At 62.2% G+C, this 16,292-nt stretch overlaps 7 protein-coding genes across 7 annotated transcripts; 5 read left to right on the top strand and 2 right to left on the bottom strand.

Moving 5' to 3' along the window:
* Positions 1–9: 9 nt before the first annotated feature.
* Positions 10–3,994, top strand: ptaR2 (Pestheic acid cluster transcriptional regulator 2). The gene is made up of 12 exons (XM_062773020.1): positions 10–161; positions 199–220; positions 282–318; positions 359–1,096; positions 1,156–1,347; positions 1,386–1,558; positions 1,596–2,037; positions 2,072–2,194; positions 2,236–2,414; positions 2,458–3,601; positions 3,655–3,869; positions 3,926–3,994. Exons 1-10 carry the CDS (start codon positions 41–43, stop codon positions 2,612–2,614), a joined length of 2,184 nt encoding a protein of 727 aa, XP_062629004.1. The 5' UTR covers positions 10–40; the 3' UTR covers positions 2,615–3,601; positions 3,655–3,869; positions 3,926–3,994.
* LOC62_04G006450 (uncharacterized protein) lies at positions 2,681–3,936 on the bottom strand (the record flags this gene model as incomplete). The annotated part of the gene is made up of 3 exons (XM_062773019.1): positions 2,681–3,601; positions 3,655–3,866; positions 3,924–3,936. 3 exons carry the CDS (start codon positions 3,934–3,936, stop codon positions 2,681–2,683), a joined length of 1,146 nt encoding a protein of 381 aa, XP_062629003.1.
* A 1,122-nt stretch (positions 3,995–5,116) lies between the features above and the next one.
* LOC62_04G006449 (uncharacterized protein) lies at positions 5,117–6,082 on the top strand (the record flags this gene model as incomplete). The annotated part of the gene is made up of 1 exon (XM_062773018.1): positions 5,117–6,082. The coding sequence occupies one exon, from the start codon at positions 5,117–5,119 to the stop codon at positions 6,080–6,082; it is 966 nt and encodes a 321-aa protein (XP_062629002.1).
* Positions 6,083–7,541: 1,459 nt separating this feature from the next.
* LOC62_04G006448 (uncharacterized protein) lies at positions 7,542–8,872 on the top strand (the record flags this gene model as incomplete). Its single annotated transcript, XM_062773017.1, has 2 exons — positions 7,542–7,727; positions 7,772–8,872. 2 exons carry the CDS (start codon positions 7,542–7,544, stop codon positions 8,870–8,872), a joined length of 1,287 nt encoding a protein of 428 aa, XP_062629001.1.
* A 672-nt stretch (positions 8,873–9,544) lies between these two features.
* LOC62_04G006447 (uncharacterized protein) lies at positions 9,545–10,930 on the bottom strand (the record flags this gene model as incomplete). Its single annotated transcript, XM_062773016.1, has 3 exons — positions 9,545–9,846; positions 10,008–10,473; positions 10,526–10,930. 3 exons carry the CDS (start codon positions 10,928–10,930, stop codon positions 9,545–9,547), a joined length of 1,173 nt encoding a protein of 390 aa, XP_062629000.1.
* A 1,969-nt stretch (positions 10,931–12,899) lies between these two features.
* Positions 12,900–13,389, top strand: LOC62_04G006446 (uncharacterized protein; the record flags this gene model as incomplete). Its single annotated transcript, XM_062773015.1, has 2 exons — positions 12,900–12,903; positions 12,959–13,389. The coding sequence occupies 2 exons, from the start codon at positions 12,900–12,902 to the stop codon at positions 13,387–13,389; spliced, it is 435 nt and encodes a 144-aa protein (XP_062628999.1).
* Positions 13,390–14,413: 1,024 nt separating this feature from the next.
* On the top strand, positions 14,414–14,965 carry LOC62_04G006445 (uncharacterized protein; the record flags this gene model as incomplete). The annotated part of the gene is made up of 1 exon (XM_062773014.1): positions 14,414–14,965. One exon carries the CDS (start codon positions 14,414–14,416, stop codon positions 14,963–14,965), a length of 552 nt encoding a protein of 183 aa, XP_062628998.1.
* Between the last annotated feature and the right edge of the window lie 1,327 nt (positions 14,966–16,292).

The raw sequence follows: 16,292 nt of genomic DNA, 5'->3' as shown, positions 1-16,292 counted from the left end.
CCGCTCGTGCCCAGCCTCCTCCTCCTCCACCCTCTTGGTAATGTCGTTCCAGCCCCCGGGCGACGACCCCAGACCGGGCTCGTCGAACATCACCTCGGCATCGGCAACCTCCGCCTCGCCGACCACGCCGCCGACCCAGAGCCAGAGCCCGCGCCTGATCCGTGAGTCTGCCCTCGACCGCGCCAAGCTGACGCCTAGTCGATGCGCGCCCGCTGCCAAAGTAAGCTGTGACCACCACCTTCCCCCTCCCTCCCTCCCCCCTTCCCCGCTGATAAGATCAGGGGCGCCGCCTGCTCGGCGTGCAAGGAACGCAAGATTGTAAGTCTGCGCGCGGCGGCCCAGCTGACGACGACAACAGAAATGCTCAGCGCAGAAACCGCGCTGCACAAACTGTATCCGCTTCGGGCGGACATGCGAGTATCCAGGCAAGAAGGCGCCGCGGCGTAGCGGCGTCACGCGGACAGTGAGCGGCGACGCGGGCTTCTCCCCGATGGAGTTGGACGCGCCGCGCTCCTCGGCGCTCTTCCTCGCCCCCGAGCCCGTGCATCATGCCGCCCCCTCGCTACCAGCGTCAACGCCAGGACGGAGCGTCTGCACCACGCCGCATGCCCACACCCACGGTCACGGATCCGACCCGCTCACGTCGACCCATTATGCCGACTGCCCCATCGCGCAGGGCATGGCCAAGACCGCCGTTCAGTCTCAGACCGGATTGACACAGGTGTCTTCTCTTCCCGCGCCGCCAGGCCACGAGCCGGTACCGCCACCGCCCCCGCCGCGCGCACCCCGCCTTCCTCCGCCCCCGCCTGCTGCGTCGCTCTCCTCGTTCCTGCCTTCCCTCGGCGGCAACCTCGAGGACGACCAGGACCTCCCAGCCCACTGGGACCAGGTCGACTTCTCATGGCTCCTCAACCTGCCCAACGAGGGCACGACGGACCTCGCTGACATGGACCCCGAGACAGAGGAACACTGCTACCGCCTCTACTTCTCCAACCAGCGTTCCACTGGGCTTGAGATGAACGTCAGGAGGTTCTACGAGCGCTTGAAGAGCCAGGTGCCGGAAGAGAAGCCACACGTGTCACTCCGCAATGCAATGGTAAGTGGATCTGTGGCTGTCTCAACTTCGGCTGTGCTAGGCTGATATGGCCCCCTCAGTTCCTTGTCGCTTGCAGGGCCTCGCCCTACGAGTACATTCGCCTTCGAGAAGATGCGTTCCTGGAGGCCGTGCTTGCTGCGATTGACGAAGGGATACAGCATGCCCGCGCGCTCCCGTTCGCCTTGTTTGACGTCATGCGAGCAACGGTACTAGTCACAGAGTGGTTCTGGCGACAAGGCCGCCACTCCGAGGTGAGTGAAGCTCGCGCGTCGTCCCGCTCACACCCCAGGCGATTATCATGGCGTCAAAGGGCTGCCGGTCAGCCATTGCCTCATGCTATGATCAGATCGTCTCCGCTACCAAGCTGCCAGAAACGGTGTTCATGAACCTTCGCCGCAGGCGAGAGCCGCGCGACTTGATCCCAAATGACTGGGCGGGTCTAGCGGAGAGGATCTACGGATTGTGAGTTGAATGAATGGCGCTCAGCTCACACGCCTAGTTGGTCTGTAGCGCTTTTGGACATTTCGGCGGCGGTGGCGACTGGAATCCCCGGCGACCTCGACCTCGACGCGATTCGCACCCCGTTCCCAAGGCCATGGGATACTTACGGCGCCGCCGACCCCCCGGCTGACCAGTTCTTGTGGGACCTCTTTGACCCGACGTTCGTGCCTCCGGAGCACGAGGCCGACCTCGCTCGGCTGGCCAAGGCGACGGCGCTGCTTCACTACGCCGTGTTCAAAGTCCACGCACACGCCAATAACCCGAACTCGTGGCCCAACGTGAAGAGGACACCGTTCAGCCAGGCCGTCGGCGTTACCCAGGCCCGGCAGCTGATTGAGGCCGCGATCCAGCGGTTCGTTCAGCACCTGCCTGCCGAGTGCAAGACTACCACCACGAACGAGGAGGGGCAGACAGCCATCAGCTCGCGGGCAGCAACCTTGGTGAGCAGTCGCGCGGAATGTAGCTCACGCCTAGAACATCCTCATCCTTGCGGCCAAGATGTTCCTGTACGACTCCAACTCTTACGACACGCCAAACCCCAAGGCGCTGTACTATGCGCGGCAGTGTGTCGACATTATCCGGCTACTTGATCAGAATGTAGGTGCTTATCCTGGCTTAGAGCTACCTAACCATCCCAGCAACTCCCGTCACTGGGTGTCACCATCCATATCATGTGGATGCTGGTCGGCAAGATCCTCACACGCGAGGTCAAGCGTCTCCGCCGCGACGGCGAGGATCTCGCCATCCCCGCGCTCGAGAGCGACATTGAGGTTATCCTTGCGGCCATGCGCAAGATTGGCGAGACGTCGATCCTAGTGTGGGTGGTGCTCGTCTTCGAAGAAGTCCTCTAACCCACACAGCCTACTCGAGGCCGAGAAGCTCGAGCTCATGAGGCAAGGCCCGCCGAGCGACATCGACCCTACAGACTTCGCGTTGCGCGACGCCGAGTTGATGGATGTGGCCGAACCTCATGCCACCCCCGCCACGTCGGCCGGCGTGAGCGCGACGCCTCGGTGATACCATGCACTGCCATTACCCAGCTACAACTATACTATATAACACACAGGCGCAGACTGTCCGACACTAACTGATCGCCTTCCACCTGACAAAGTGCTTGACGCCATACCCGGCCAAAAAGTTCCTGCTCACGATCCACTCCTCCATCATCTGGTCCATGGTCATCCCCTCTTTGGCGCCGGCGATGACCTCCTTCGCGCGGGCCTTGAGCGCAACCTTGTCTCCCGCCTCGTCATACAGGCGCTTGCGCTCGGCGGCGCTGAGGACCCCCGGAGGGGAGAGCATGCCGAGGATGTGGAGCATGATCTCGGGCGGGAGACGCGGCGGGCCCTCGGCGCGGAGGAGCGGGTTGTCCGACGTGGCGGCCTCGCCGCCCCAGATCCACGTCGACCAGGCATCCGTCTTGCTCAGCAACCCGGCGTTAGTCGCACGCATGATGATACGGGCCGGCACAAGCGTGTCCCTGATGGCGCGGCGCACCTCGTTCGCTGGGGTCGCGTTGCCGTCTATCCTGTTATCGAGCGCGCGGCGCGCCTCGGGGCTCGCAAAGCCCATGAATACGTCGCTTGGCCGGCAGAGCTTGCCCTTGCCATTGCGCACCCAGAAGCCCTTGCTGTCGGCGGTGCACATGGTCCCGCGGCACATGCAGAAGTGGTGCAGGCCCTTGTGCTTTGTGAGCGCGTCGAGCAGCGGCGCGAGGTTTTCTTCTGTCGGCACAGTCTCGTAGCTGTCCTTGGGGTACTTGAGCCCCGAGAAGCTGAGCGCCGTGACGGTCGCGCCGGCCGTGGAGAGCCACTTGACGATCGAGGGGACCGAGTCGACGTCGAGCGCGTCGGCAAAGATGAGCGTCTTGATGCTCGGCACGTAGAACTGGTCGAAGAAGCGTTTCTGGAAGTCGGCGTTGCAGCCGTCCGACGTGAGGTGGATGACGAGGTGCGTCAGGGCAACCTTGTTGAGGCAGCTGACGATCCACCAGGCGGTCGAATGCTGTACTCCTGTCAGCAGTCACCCCCGTGCGCCGTGCGCCGTCCCACACGCACCCCACTCATGAACGAGTAGTACATCTTGCCGCTGAGCACCAGGCTCTCTTGTCCCGTCGCGAGCGTGTCGTACCCCGGCCACATGGGCTTGGGCTTGAGGAACTCGTGGCGGGCATGTCCGAGGTCACGGAGCGTCGCGAGCGGGTCGACGCGCCGGCCCCAGGCGTTGCGCGGCTGGCGCGGCGCGACGGCCATGAAGAGGGCGTCGAGGTCTGGTTGGTTGTCGTTAGCAGGTTGTTTGGGGTTCCGCACCGCGTACGCGCACGCACTGTGGAGACACATGCTGGGGTGCAAGGCGCTGGCTGGGTGCTCCGGCCGCAGAGTTATGTACCCATCGCCTTGGTGGATCGAGTGACGTGCAAGAGTGAGATGCAGTGCGCGGAAGGCGTCGAGCGAGTGCATAGGGCGGTGCGAGCGGCGGCGGCGGCCATGTGGGCCGTGGTGGTGGTGGATAGCGGCGGTGGAGGTGGCGCGGTGGCGTATATGGTGTGCGAACTACGTGGCGCCCGGGGCACCCGACACGTCCTTGGCACAGACACAATGTACATCGCACGCCACGTCAAACTACTACGCAAGCGCGCTAGCATACAGCTCACGTCGACGAGCTAGCCCCTCCCCACGAGCTGGAGCGAGACTGCCGGGTGACGGACTTTGAGCGCAGTGTCGCTGCCGCCCGCGGTGAATTGCGGTGTCTATGTAGTCGATGACAACGGCGACGCGCCTGATTTCGTTCGAGTGGAGGTGGGGCATGGCGCCTGGCATGGCACCCCTTCACTAAGGCCTCGTCACTGGTACAGCCGATAACCACTATCACTGTCTCTCGGTGGCGTTGAACGGCGACACGACCGGTTCATGCACCCTCAAGCACGCAGCGACGTGCCCTCGACCCCTCGGCGCCGCCGCACGGCGCTCACCGCTCACCGACTCCCTCCCTCCTCCTCGACCACCACCCACCCCCTCCATGAACCACCCCGCCCAAGCACCCATGCACCGGCGCCACACCTCCCCTCCACAGCGGATGCACACGGCTCAAACGCCGTGTGCCGAACCCCGCCGCCGGCGTGTTCGCGACCCGTTGCGTCGCGCTCAACGACGTTTGCGGAAGCGGCGCCGACGAAAAGGGAAGGTGCCGTCGGTGCCATTAGGAAATTTCCTAATAACCTTGACAAATGTCACAAAATCCGAGTGGCGCATTAGAGCCACATCCTAATCGTCCAGATGCGTTCGTCGCGACCGACACTTGCGTCGTCGCTGTTGTTGCCTCTCTCGTCGCGCAAATTTGCTCTCAACACAACGTCCTGCATGCTCACCCCCCAGCGAGAGCGGCTTATAAGCATGCACCCCTCCGCCTCTTCGAACTTCTTCTTCATCGCCCATTGGGTTCCACCACCACCGCTGTACCAGCACCACCATCACACCACTCCGCTCTTACAGCACCACCACCACCATCACACCTCTTACCATGTCGCGCTCGACCGCCACCGCTACCACCTCCGGCTCCACCTTCCAGTGGACGCCCATCAGCATCAACCTCTCGCCCGAGCTCGCCCCGATCCACCCCCAGTGCCCCGTCTGCACGCGCCCCGACGCCGCCAAGCGCTTCATGGCGCTCTACCCCGCCCTCCCCCACCTCGCTAAGATCAACTGCGAGCGCTGCTGGGAGGAGTACCGCAAGCTCAAGGTTCTGCAGAACCCGAACCCCGCCCAGGCTCACGCCACGGCGGTCGACTACCAGTACCTCACCTCGGTCGCTCACCCCTCCGGCACCCCGTGGGCTCGTCACAACGCCAGCATTGGCAAGACGGCCCCACTCAAGGTCGCCAAGGCGCTCCCGACCCCGCCCGCCACCCCGCCCAAGGTCAACAAGGCTCTGCCCACCCCACCTCACCGCCACACTCTCCCGGCGTCGTACCACCTCCCCGCCACCCCACCCACTTCGTCGCGCGCCTCGACCGTCTCGTCGGCCTCGAGCTACTACACGGCCGCGTCGCCCCGCGACTCGATGGTCTCGACCTCGTCGTACCACACCGCCTCTTCGCAGGTCGCGCCCGCCATCATCTCGCCCCAGCCTCAGCGCCTCGTCCAGCCCAGTGCCAACCCCGTCTCGGCCCTCGACCAGGCTCTCGCCAAGATTCGCAACCGCGACTCGGTCGTCTCGGTCTCGTCGACGCGCACGCGCTACGACGTCGAGGTCACGCACACGCTCCCGGACCAGTACAAGCCCCTCCCCACTGTCGCTTCGTCTGACCGCCCCACCAACCCCTACTCTGTTCCGCGCAAGCCCGCCCCGACTCGCGCCCAGGCCGAGGTCTCTGCGTACCGCGCTGTCCAGAGGATCCCCGTCGAGTCCAAGAAGCACGCTCAGAGGCACGCCGAGTACTCGCGCTACCTCGAGCAGAACCCACTCCCCGTCCCGCCTAAGTTCTGAGTCACAGACACGGCACCACCGCACCCACGGACCAGATCAAGTCCCACCTTTAGGATCGGCGACCGGGTCACGTCGTAAAACTGACTCACACTTGGCTGGTCCAGTGTGCCGTTGTTGTAGTAGTGTAGGATTATAATGCTAGTAGTGTATTGGTTCGCTGCACTGTTGCACTGTGATCGGAGGACGAGACTGACTTGAGGGCGGGTGGCGACTTGAGGTGGCGACGGGTGGCAAACGAGGAGGGGTGGCGAGCGTCGAGTCATCGGGGATAGGCTGGTCGAGTCGGAGCTGGCCGGGGTTGCTACCTCCAACAGCAAGGCGTGTGAAGATGGTAACAGGGCATGGTAACGGCGAGGAAGGAGGACAGGTGTGTGGAGAGATAAGTAGGGATGAAGGACAGTCGAGCAAGAGGAACGGGTGCAGGCGTGGGGAATGGGTGACGGCGCGAGGTTTGGTGCCGGCCGTCGCGCCAGTGCGTACATACTCTCCCAGTCACTCTACAGGCACGTTTCGCGTCTCAGAACCGACCGATAACGCCCTGATTTGCCCACTCACACGACAAGGGCACCTGGCGTGCCCGGTTACTGCACCTTCGCAGCCGCCACACAGCGCCGCACCCTCGCTCGCTCCCCACAACAAGCCCTTCTACACTGCCTTTTTTCTCAGCCCTCCAGCGCCACCATAAGCTACACACCCGCCGGAAGAACCAATCGCCAAGGGCTACAGCCGGGGAAAATAAGTGTGTGTTGTCGCGTCGCTTGTGGCGCCTGACGAGGGAGGGCCGGCTGGTGCGAGTGTGTGTGCGCTCGATCGTCAGCACGCCGCCAGCGCGCAACAATAACGCTTTTACAGCACACCTAGCTTATGGCAAGCTGTTCGCATTATTGGCCGTGCATTGCATGCGTGCTCCGCGCGCGAGGTGGAAATAGGCGGCGCCACCGGCGATCGTGGCGGCCGAGTTGTTTGGGTTTACAGCGCTTGCTTCTGCCGCACGGCACCCATCCACCCAGCGCCCCTCTCCCAGCCCTGGATTGCAGATAACGCTATTTCGAGAGACTTGGATGGTTGTGTGTGTCACTTGGCGGCGGCCAACGTCCACGCCGCGGCCCATGGTGTGTCCGCCTCGACTCGACCGCTCGACCACGCACCCATGCACCTCGTCACCTGCGGTCGCAGCACACACTTACTCGGTGCCGTGGCCGTGGCCGTCTGCTGGGCGTGGGTGTTGCCCAGCATTGACATCCACACTCTACACTCTACACTCCTCTTACTCCCATTGCCCCCTCTTACCCCATTGCAAGTACACCCCACACCGGTTCACTGCCGCGCCGCCCCCCTCGTCTCCTTGCTCGACTCGCTGCCCGCTGCGAGGGCGCGAAGTGCTTTAAACATGGCCTGGGCTCCTCTCTTGGTTACCCCCTCTCGCCTCCCTCCTTGCCCCCCTCGCTTCTTTCGCACCATGACCAAGCCCACCCTCGTCGTCCGCCTGCACCTCAAGACGTTCGTCGACGTCAGCCTCCTCGACAAGCCGGCCCTGGCGCCGCTCCGGCGCCTCCTCGTGAACTACCCCCTCTTCATTAGCGTCGAGGACAACGTCGTCACACTCACGCTCGGCTCGCTCATCCGCGACGGCCTCCTCAAGCTCGTGAGTCTCTCTTTCTCTCCGGCCGGCATGCTGACACCCCCCAGGACGAGGCTTTCTTCCCCGAGCTCATGCGCGCGCTCAACCGCTCCCCCATTCGCCAGGTGTGGGTCGAGGCGCCCACCGAGTCCACGGGCCACCGCCTCACCGACCACCGCCGCCGGTTCGTCACGTACCTCATCGACACGCTGCACAACCCCGGCATCACGAGCCTCCTGGTCGCCAACGTCCCCGTCCACCACATCCACGACCAGCTCGTACGCTACCTCAAGTCAGGGCGCAGCCACGGCCTCCACTTCCTCAAGATCTTCGGACACGGCCAGCCCACCGACTACTGGGCCCGCTGGATGACCGCCAGCATCATCCCCGTCAACAGCACCCTCCTCCAGATCACGGTGTGCAACTGTGCCTCTCCCACCGAGGACGAGGGCTGCGGCTGCCCGCAGACCTTCCGCGGTCACACGGCGACCAGCCACGTCCTCCTTGCCAACGCCCAGAAGATGCTCATCCGCAACCAGGCCGCCGCCAAGTTCTTTGTGCAGACCTTCACGACGTCGAAGCTCTTCGCGCCCCACACCCCCACTCCTCCGGGTGCGGCCTCGCCGACCGTCGGCAACTCGTCCTCGCCCGTCGCGCCTTCCAGCCCTTCCACAGTCAACGGGGTTCTTCCGCTCGAGGTCATCCGCCTCGTCCTGTCGTACCTCGAGGTCGAACCCATCACCACGACTCCCACCGAGGCCCAGATTCGCGCGCTTCTCGCGTCTTTCGCCATCCAGCCCGCCCCCTACACCGACACGGTCATCTTCATCGTTGCCCCTCCTGCCGAGGCTCCGAACGCTCGCGCCGGCCCGCCTGCCCGTCCTGCCGAGGTTGCGAGCCCTCCCACCGGCCCGCCGGCCCCGGCTGCTCCGCCTGCCCCCGCACCCATGTCGCCTCTCACCGACGACGAGATGAACCGCATCATCAAGTACGCCCTCTCGAGGCGCGGGCTCGGTCGCATGCTGGAGGCGCTCTGCTTCGGCGACGATGAGGAGGACTACAACCGTGACGTCAACCGCCACGAGTTCTTCAAGCAGATCCTCGCGGCTCCCATGGCCAACCTGCGCGGCTTTGAGCCCTTCGAGTCTATCAACTACGACGCTGCATAGGACGGCGGTAGCGTTGCTGTCCGTCCCCAGCGTCACCGTCACCAACCTCCACCGCCATGACGCATCACCTTTCCTCGCTGAGCCCACCCAACAGTATATGTATGTCCGCATCGTACCATCCCATCCCATCCCATCCCCACTCCTCATCGACATAAGCACAATTTGCCTGGACTCTGTACATACCAGGCTCAAGACAGACTGTGGAAATAATGACAATAGCTATGCATATGGTGAATAAAAATTACACAATGAGGTGGCGCACGGTTCTGACGAACAACGGGGCCAGTGTGGGCCGGCGGTGGCTCCGGCGCCTGCAATCTGCCGTCTTGAGCCTCAAGCGACCGCTACAGACCAAACGTCAGCATGAATATCCCGGACAAGAAGGTGATGGCGTTACATATCGGGGGCGCCAGCTCGGAGTTATCAGCTCAGCGCGTACGCCATCGTCTGGGGGATCCACAGCGAGCCTCAAACTGTAAAAAGCGCGGGAATGGGGGCGGCGGCGTGAGGGCAGGTCGTCAAGCTTAGTATGTATGCATTAGTCTATTAGTATCTTCCACAACAGGCTGAAGTGCGCAGACTACTATGCATGACACTGGCGTTCAGTCCGTGCTGTCACGTGTACTCGGAGTCAAAGAATCGATCATGAGGGGCAGGGGGATGGAGCCCGTGTTAACGACGACTGCACTCAGCCTCCATGCTGGTACCGCCCTCCCACACCTGGGCGGCGAGCTGCTTGCGAGACGGAGCACGGAGAAGGACATCCCAGATGATCTGGGCGCCAATCTCTGGCCTCTCGTGGAGCATGCGAGTGGCGTTGCTCTTGAGAAGATGGTTGATTAACCCGGCGTTCTTGAGGATGTAAACAGCCTCCGCCTTGGTGATTGCGGGCTCCCAAGCGACGTCACCGGCGATCTCTCGGCGGTACTTTAAGGTCACAAAGCAGCCGGGGAGGTGAAGATTCTCAGCACGGGCTGGTACCGGAGGGAGTGACTGGGTGAGGATGTTGTTGATGCGCTGCTGGGATTTGCGCGGCAAGCTGTCGAAGTCTCTGATCGTCGTGGCGCCAGAGAGGAGAACCGACGCGCAGTTCAAGATTTCCATGGCGGCGCCGCGGCGCGGCGGCGAAGGTCACGCTCCTTGTTGCGGTCAAGCACGGCACTGAACAGGACATGGTAACCAGGATCAATGGGGCCAAGGTAACGGGCCTTGCAGCTACACGCGACGGCATCGGTGGCCTTGCACTTGTTAAAGCAGATGAGCTGCAGGTCTGTGTTGGCAGACGGAATGCCACGGATGAGCTTCTGGGCAAAGAAGCTGTCCTTGACACCGATCTTGAACCTATGAAGCCCAGCCGAACGAGGAGAGCTAAGGTATAAGTCGAGCATGGGGTATGGGAAGTGGAAGTCCGCCTCAAGATCGAGGAACAGGGTGTCGAGGTTCGGGTTTGCAAGCACTTGGAGGAGAAAGCATGTGAAGCGGCGGTAGATGTCTCCGTGGTTGGTATGGTTGATTGGAAGCGCGACGCGGAGGTCGCGGATACGCTCCGTGTGGAGCGCGAAAGTAAACTCCTTGAGATAAGGTAAGGTGAATCCCTGGGACTGTTTAGTGGGTGAGGGTGAGAGGGGAGGCACGTCGCGTCGCGTCACTCACCACATTGATATTGTACTTGAAGGCGATCACGTTGACCTCAAAGAAGTCATAGCCCTGGCGAATGAAGAAGGGATACTTGTAGAGCAGAGAGACAAACGCGTTGAAGAGGAGCTGGTGGTCGATGTGGTTGATGCCCATGAGAGTTTCGTCGTCAACGGGGACGCCCTTCGGGAAGAGCTTGACCCAGGCCTCGTTGAACTGGAGGGTCTCGGCCCGCTCCAAGGGGGCGACGACAGGATGATTTTCCTCTTGGAGTTGACGCATACGTGCATCCGAGTACCCGTAAACACGGGGGAGCTTGACCGGCGGCGGTGGGTTGTCGGGTGGATAGATCTGGGAGGTCTCGTTGTCGCTGAGTGAGGTCTTGGCCTTGTCGCCAGGGGGCTTGAGGAGCTTGGGGGGCATATTGGGTAGGTTGTTGTTTGGTGATGTGGTGGGTGCAACAATGAAGGGAGAGGGGAGTGGGGGGTGCGGGGGGTCGGCGGCCAGAGTCACTTGGTGGGACAGTCTTGTAGTTGCGACGCCGCTCGCAACCAGGAGGGCGGAGTGAGCCATCTGGGCAGGGCATCGACTTGGCAGAGAGTGGGATTGGCCAATGCGTAACGCCGATTGGCACGGGATGGCAGTGCGAGTGTTGAAAGGATGGAAACACGAGGACAGAGGGGAGGGGACACACACAAGTGTCACCGGGGGTCGCCTGGTACCGTTTAGGCGTGGTCGCCACCCTTTGACGCGAGTTGGGTCGGTGGCGTACGGGCCGTGCGTGCGAGTTGCAGGAATGGAAGCGAGGAGATGATCACGCCAGGAGCAAGCCACAATGGCCAGGCCGGCGTTCGTTGTGGGTGCGGTCGAGGGCAAGAAGGATGGGGTTGAGGAACAGGCGTTGGGCGGGTGACTGAGTGGGGAGTGACTGCGAACCAAGCGCAGATGGCAGCGCCAGCATCGTCGTCCCTTGGCACACAACAAGACGCTGGGCGTGGGCGCTGTGTTGTTGTGTTGAAGGGGTGCGAGTCGCCGGGCCGGGCGCCGCGGGGGTGACGAGTCGTGGGGAGCTTGGGGCCTTGGGGAGCCGTGTTGAGTCGTGCCATCGACGTCGTGAAGCAGAGTAGAGTGGTGCAAAACGTAATTGTGAGGAGCCGGGGCGAACGGCGACATTGACGGCGACGGCGAGGCAAACAATGCAAAGGAAGACGAGGAAGGCGGGGAAGTTGGTGATCACTGGCGGCGGCGGCGGCAGCCCACATGCACACCCCCAGCGCGCCTGATTTTTCCATCTCGCGACGAGGCATTACATCATCCGATGCGTGGTTCTCCGCCGGTTGGCCGAGTAGTCGGACTTCTCACCGTCTCCGTTCGATAGGGGGCGAGTTGGTGCTAGCTGCCGCGGGCCGTCGACGTCATTGGCGCAGCGTGTGCAGCGTATCTGTTTTCAGTCTACATCTTTCTCGACTCGCAGCGGTCCCTATTCCCACGCGTGCTCCGTTAGCGGCGTAACGATACTCGACGGCAACGGGGACGGCGACAGTTGGCGACGGTTCTACCATGATGTCACCGGATGTCCCCTTCGAGACTCCGTCTCCAGAATCCGAGCCCGTTTCAAGGGAGCGACCACCTACTCCATGCGCACTGCCGATTACATTCGTTCAGCCACTTGCTCTCGTTGCGCCGGGTCTCGTTTCGGCGTGCTCGAGAAGGCGAGGGTGATGTCACCGGGTCCTGCTGCCAAAGTCCGACATCGCGGCCCTACTGCTCGCACCCATGCGTTGCCTTGCATACGCGTTTGGCTCGATACCCGCTTTGATCGTTGCCGCCGTGCTCCATTTGCAGCTGCACGTCTCCGCAAGTGCGGTTGACACTCCACGCAAATGGAATCGTTGCGACGCCACTCGCATCAAAATTACCCTTTCGGGAAATTAGGGGAATCAAATTGCTGGGTGTAAGCGTTCGTTCGTGGCACTTGCTCCATGCGCGACTGCTCTTTGCGCTCCTCGACTCCTTTTGCGTCGACAACAACGACGCAATGCGTATCTTGCAACTTATATGGACATCAGCTGACTGACCGAATTCATACGGACAAGGCAAGCGGTCACCATACTCACGCACGTTCGTGCACCGACTTGGACGTGCTGCAGCCAGTCGGCGGGTGCGTGCAGGATCCCCACCACAGCACGCAGTAGTTGCGTATGAACGCATACCCCACCTGGTTGCCGGTGTGTTCTCCAGAAAGAGATAAAAGGCAGCGATGTGACGAGTGCAACCTTCTTCTCAACAAAGTCTCTCAGCGACCTTCGCACCGCACCACTACCACCACAACCACCGCACCACGTCAGAACCTCGCCTCACGGCCACAACTCCAGTCACAACAACCACAACAATGAGTAAGTCCCCTCCGCCTCCCCTCCCCTCCCCTCCCTTCAGGCACTGACTCCCCAGACACCGCCATCGCTCGCATCCTCACCCGCGACCGCGCCGCCGTCTCCCAGCCGGAGCTCGAGCACCCCGCGCACCGCGACTGCATCACCTGCAACCCGCCGAGCCCCGCGCAGAAGGTCTTCGCCCGCAAGGCCATCAAGGCGCGCACGAGCAGCCACGTCTACTGCCCCGCTTGCACCAAGCGCACTTTCGACGCGAACGCGAACTCGCAGGAACTGGCCGAGCCATCCCGCCCGCCTCGCCCACACACCGAGTACCCCGCCCTCACGCGCCACCCCATCCTCCTCCGCAACGACTTTGACGCCATGTTCGACCACCCGCGCAGCTCGTTCCGCGAACTCAACCCCCCGCGCCTCTACTCTGCCTTTGCGCCCACGCACCGCTCCGCTTCCGGATCGACGGTCTGCCTTAACGAGCGCGTGCAGGCCTGAGCCCGTGGATACCCCGTCTACTCGGACTCGTACTAGTTCCCGGTCTTGGACATTCACATGCTTGTAGCCTTAGATTCTAATGTACTTGTATGCCTCGGAGCGGTCTGACGCAGTTCTAAGGCTTCTGACAAGGGTGATGTGAACTGACGTGCATGAGCTCATGACGCCTAGGCCCCAGCCCCCTCGCTAAGTATGACACCTCGTTTCTGGGGGGTCAGAGACACCGGCGGCTTCATTTCACACGTTGCTCATGACTGCCCGTCCTGACCCACTCCCATGACACTGGTGGCTAAGCATTGCTTGGGTCCGGCCCCTAGGCGTTCTTGGTGCACGTGACGAGTTCCACGGGCAACACAATCTCTGCTTTCACCACCCACCCAAAGCACATACTGGGCGAGTTGCTGCCCGCGCGCAACAAGGCCTGACGCCGTCACGCTCGAATTCAGCGATGACATCGCAACTGGCGGTGGCCAGGGCTACAGGAGTCAGTCCCGCCTGATGTTTGCGTAACCTGCATATGCGTCACGCTGCAATGTACAATGCATTCAAGAGATACTTCAATTGGACCTGGTGCGAGCAGAGTGCGAGGTGGTGCGAGCATTCAGTCGTGAGGTATGAAGGTTGGTTGCGGTTCCCAGTCCGGACAGGTGCCACAAGCGTTTGCGACAGTTGTTTGGCAATCATTACAACGTTGAACACTTTTCTAAATGACCCTGTTCGTGCCATTTGAATTTTCCCTGACAAAGTCATTAGCACTCCGACGCGTCCAGATGCGCTCGTGACATCGCGACCGCTTTCATCGACCTCACCGTCTCGCTTTCCGCAATGGATACCACAGCAAACAAGCACGACATGGCACTCTGCCGACAGCTCCCACCAGCAGCAGGCTTAAAAGCATGCCCTGCCCCCGCCTCTCCAAGTTCTTCAGCACCGTCCCCCGCCAGCTTTCATAGCCAGCCCCACCACTACTACAACTACCACAGCGACCACCGCACACACCCCACACTCATTACACACTGTTACAATGTCCGGCCTCTACGCCCACGCCCGCGAGATCGCCCACATCCAGCGCACGCGCCCCAACGACCCCGCCGCCGCCTCGTCGACCGGCCACTACACCATCCACGCCAAGGACTTTGCTCCGACGGCCATCGCTCACCCCAAGTTTGAGGGCACCTGGCTCACCTCGCACACCGCGCGCATCACCGAGCCGACTCTTGTCGCTTACCGCCCCGCCCCATGCACCCTCCCGCACCACAAGCGCTGCCACCGCGCCACGGGCAAGCCCAGGCACTCGGCACTGCGCGTCAAGTGCGACCGCTGCGACATTGACGAGGACAACTTCCTCTTCGGCTACGACGAGTTCACCGTCGTCCCCATCTCGCCGCTCCCCACGCCCCCGCCCTCGCCGGCCCGTAAGCCCCTCCCCGCGCTCCCCAGCCCCACCGCCGGTGTCCACAAGGCCCTCCCACCCCCACCCCCGCTCTCGTTCCGCTCCCGCCAGGCCTACGACATGGTGCAGCGCGAGAACGACCTCAAGTGCCGCCTCTACCAGCTCAACGAGTTCGGCTACTGAGTAACTTCACCCACCCCCGCAACGACCTCGACTAGATCACGTCTTTAAATTGATCCCCGACCTGGTCATGTCGCTTTAACTGACTGGACTAGACTCAGGTCCTAAAACTGATCCCCGACCTGGTCACGTCGCTATAACTGACTACGGATTCCTTGCACGCTTGGCTGGTCCAGTGTTGCCCTTGTACAGTAGTAGAAAAGTATAATGCACGAGGAGTGTTAGAGTTGGCTACATTGTTGCATCTTGGGAGCTTGGGTGGCTTGGAAGACAAAGTCAGTCGCGCTGAGCTGCTGGGGATCACGGGTGGTGGGGGCACGTGCCGTCATCACCGCCATGGCCCTCTCCCCTTACTCCCCTTCTCCTTCTTCACCTTCTCCACTCTTCTTGCCCTTGACACACACAAACTCACGTCTAGCACCTCTCTCCAGCGACCATGCTCCCTCCTCCGGCCTCCCCATCCCCTCAGGTCTGCAGACGCACGCAGTCACCAACCCCTAGTCAACAGTCAGAGCGACAATCGACGTCCCACCCCCTCCCTCCCCCTCCTCTCAACATCAGTCACCCGCCCACAATGCTGCTCACCGACAAACCCCGCACTGCCGCCTACCCCGCATGATCGACGCGGAATGTCAATGCGCGTGACTTTGACGTGCAAGCCAAGGGCGCCGAGCCCAGACCTGGCGGTCCAAGTGTGATATCAAGCCGAGCCGCGTGTGATATCGGCGCCGCCAGCGGCGTTATCTCGCCCCACGGCGTGCCCCGCCCGCCGACACGGGCCGCGCCCAGGTGCACAGGAGTATTTCTGCTCATTTCTCCGCTCACTGCCTGCGCCTGCGGTTGACAACTCGACAGGCGGTGGCTTGAGGATAGGCGACATCAACTGGCCTGCCATGGCGAGATAAGCGAATTTACCCGTTGCTGTCGTCTTGGTGGCGCGGCTGCGGTGGATATGGCGCGGATGTGTGGCTGCGGCTCGCTGACGAGCAGCTCATGCAGCCCAGCTCAGACGCTCGTCGCGATCGACACGTTGCGTGCTCGTTGACAAGACATGCGTGCTCAACTTCGGTGGCGGAGAAGGTAGATCCCACGCCCGTACCTTTTGTCCCTCCCCACCGTTCGTGACGCTCAACCAACAACAACGTCTCATGTTCGCCTCCTCCACTCTCGGTGGTCGGGCATGCGGGTCTGGATCGCGCACTCACTACCCACTCACTCGCGACTGATCTCGAGCGATGGCGACAACGTCTTCTCCGAATACTCCCCGATACAGCGAAGTGGAGGCTCGTTGAGGGGGGAGAGGAGGTCTTTAAAACTGGGAGAGGACGTG

Source organism: Vanrija pseudolonga, chromosome 4, assembly GCF_020906515.1.
Source record: "Vanrija pseudolonga chromosome 4, complete sequence".
Classification (NCBI taxonomy): Eukaryota; Fungi; Basidiomycota; class Tremellomycetes; order Trichosporonales; family Trichosporonaceae; genus Vanrija; species Vanrija pseudolonga.
This window is presented reverse-complemented; position numbering and strand designations above follow the sequence as displayed.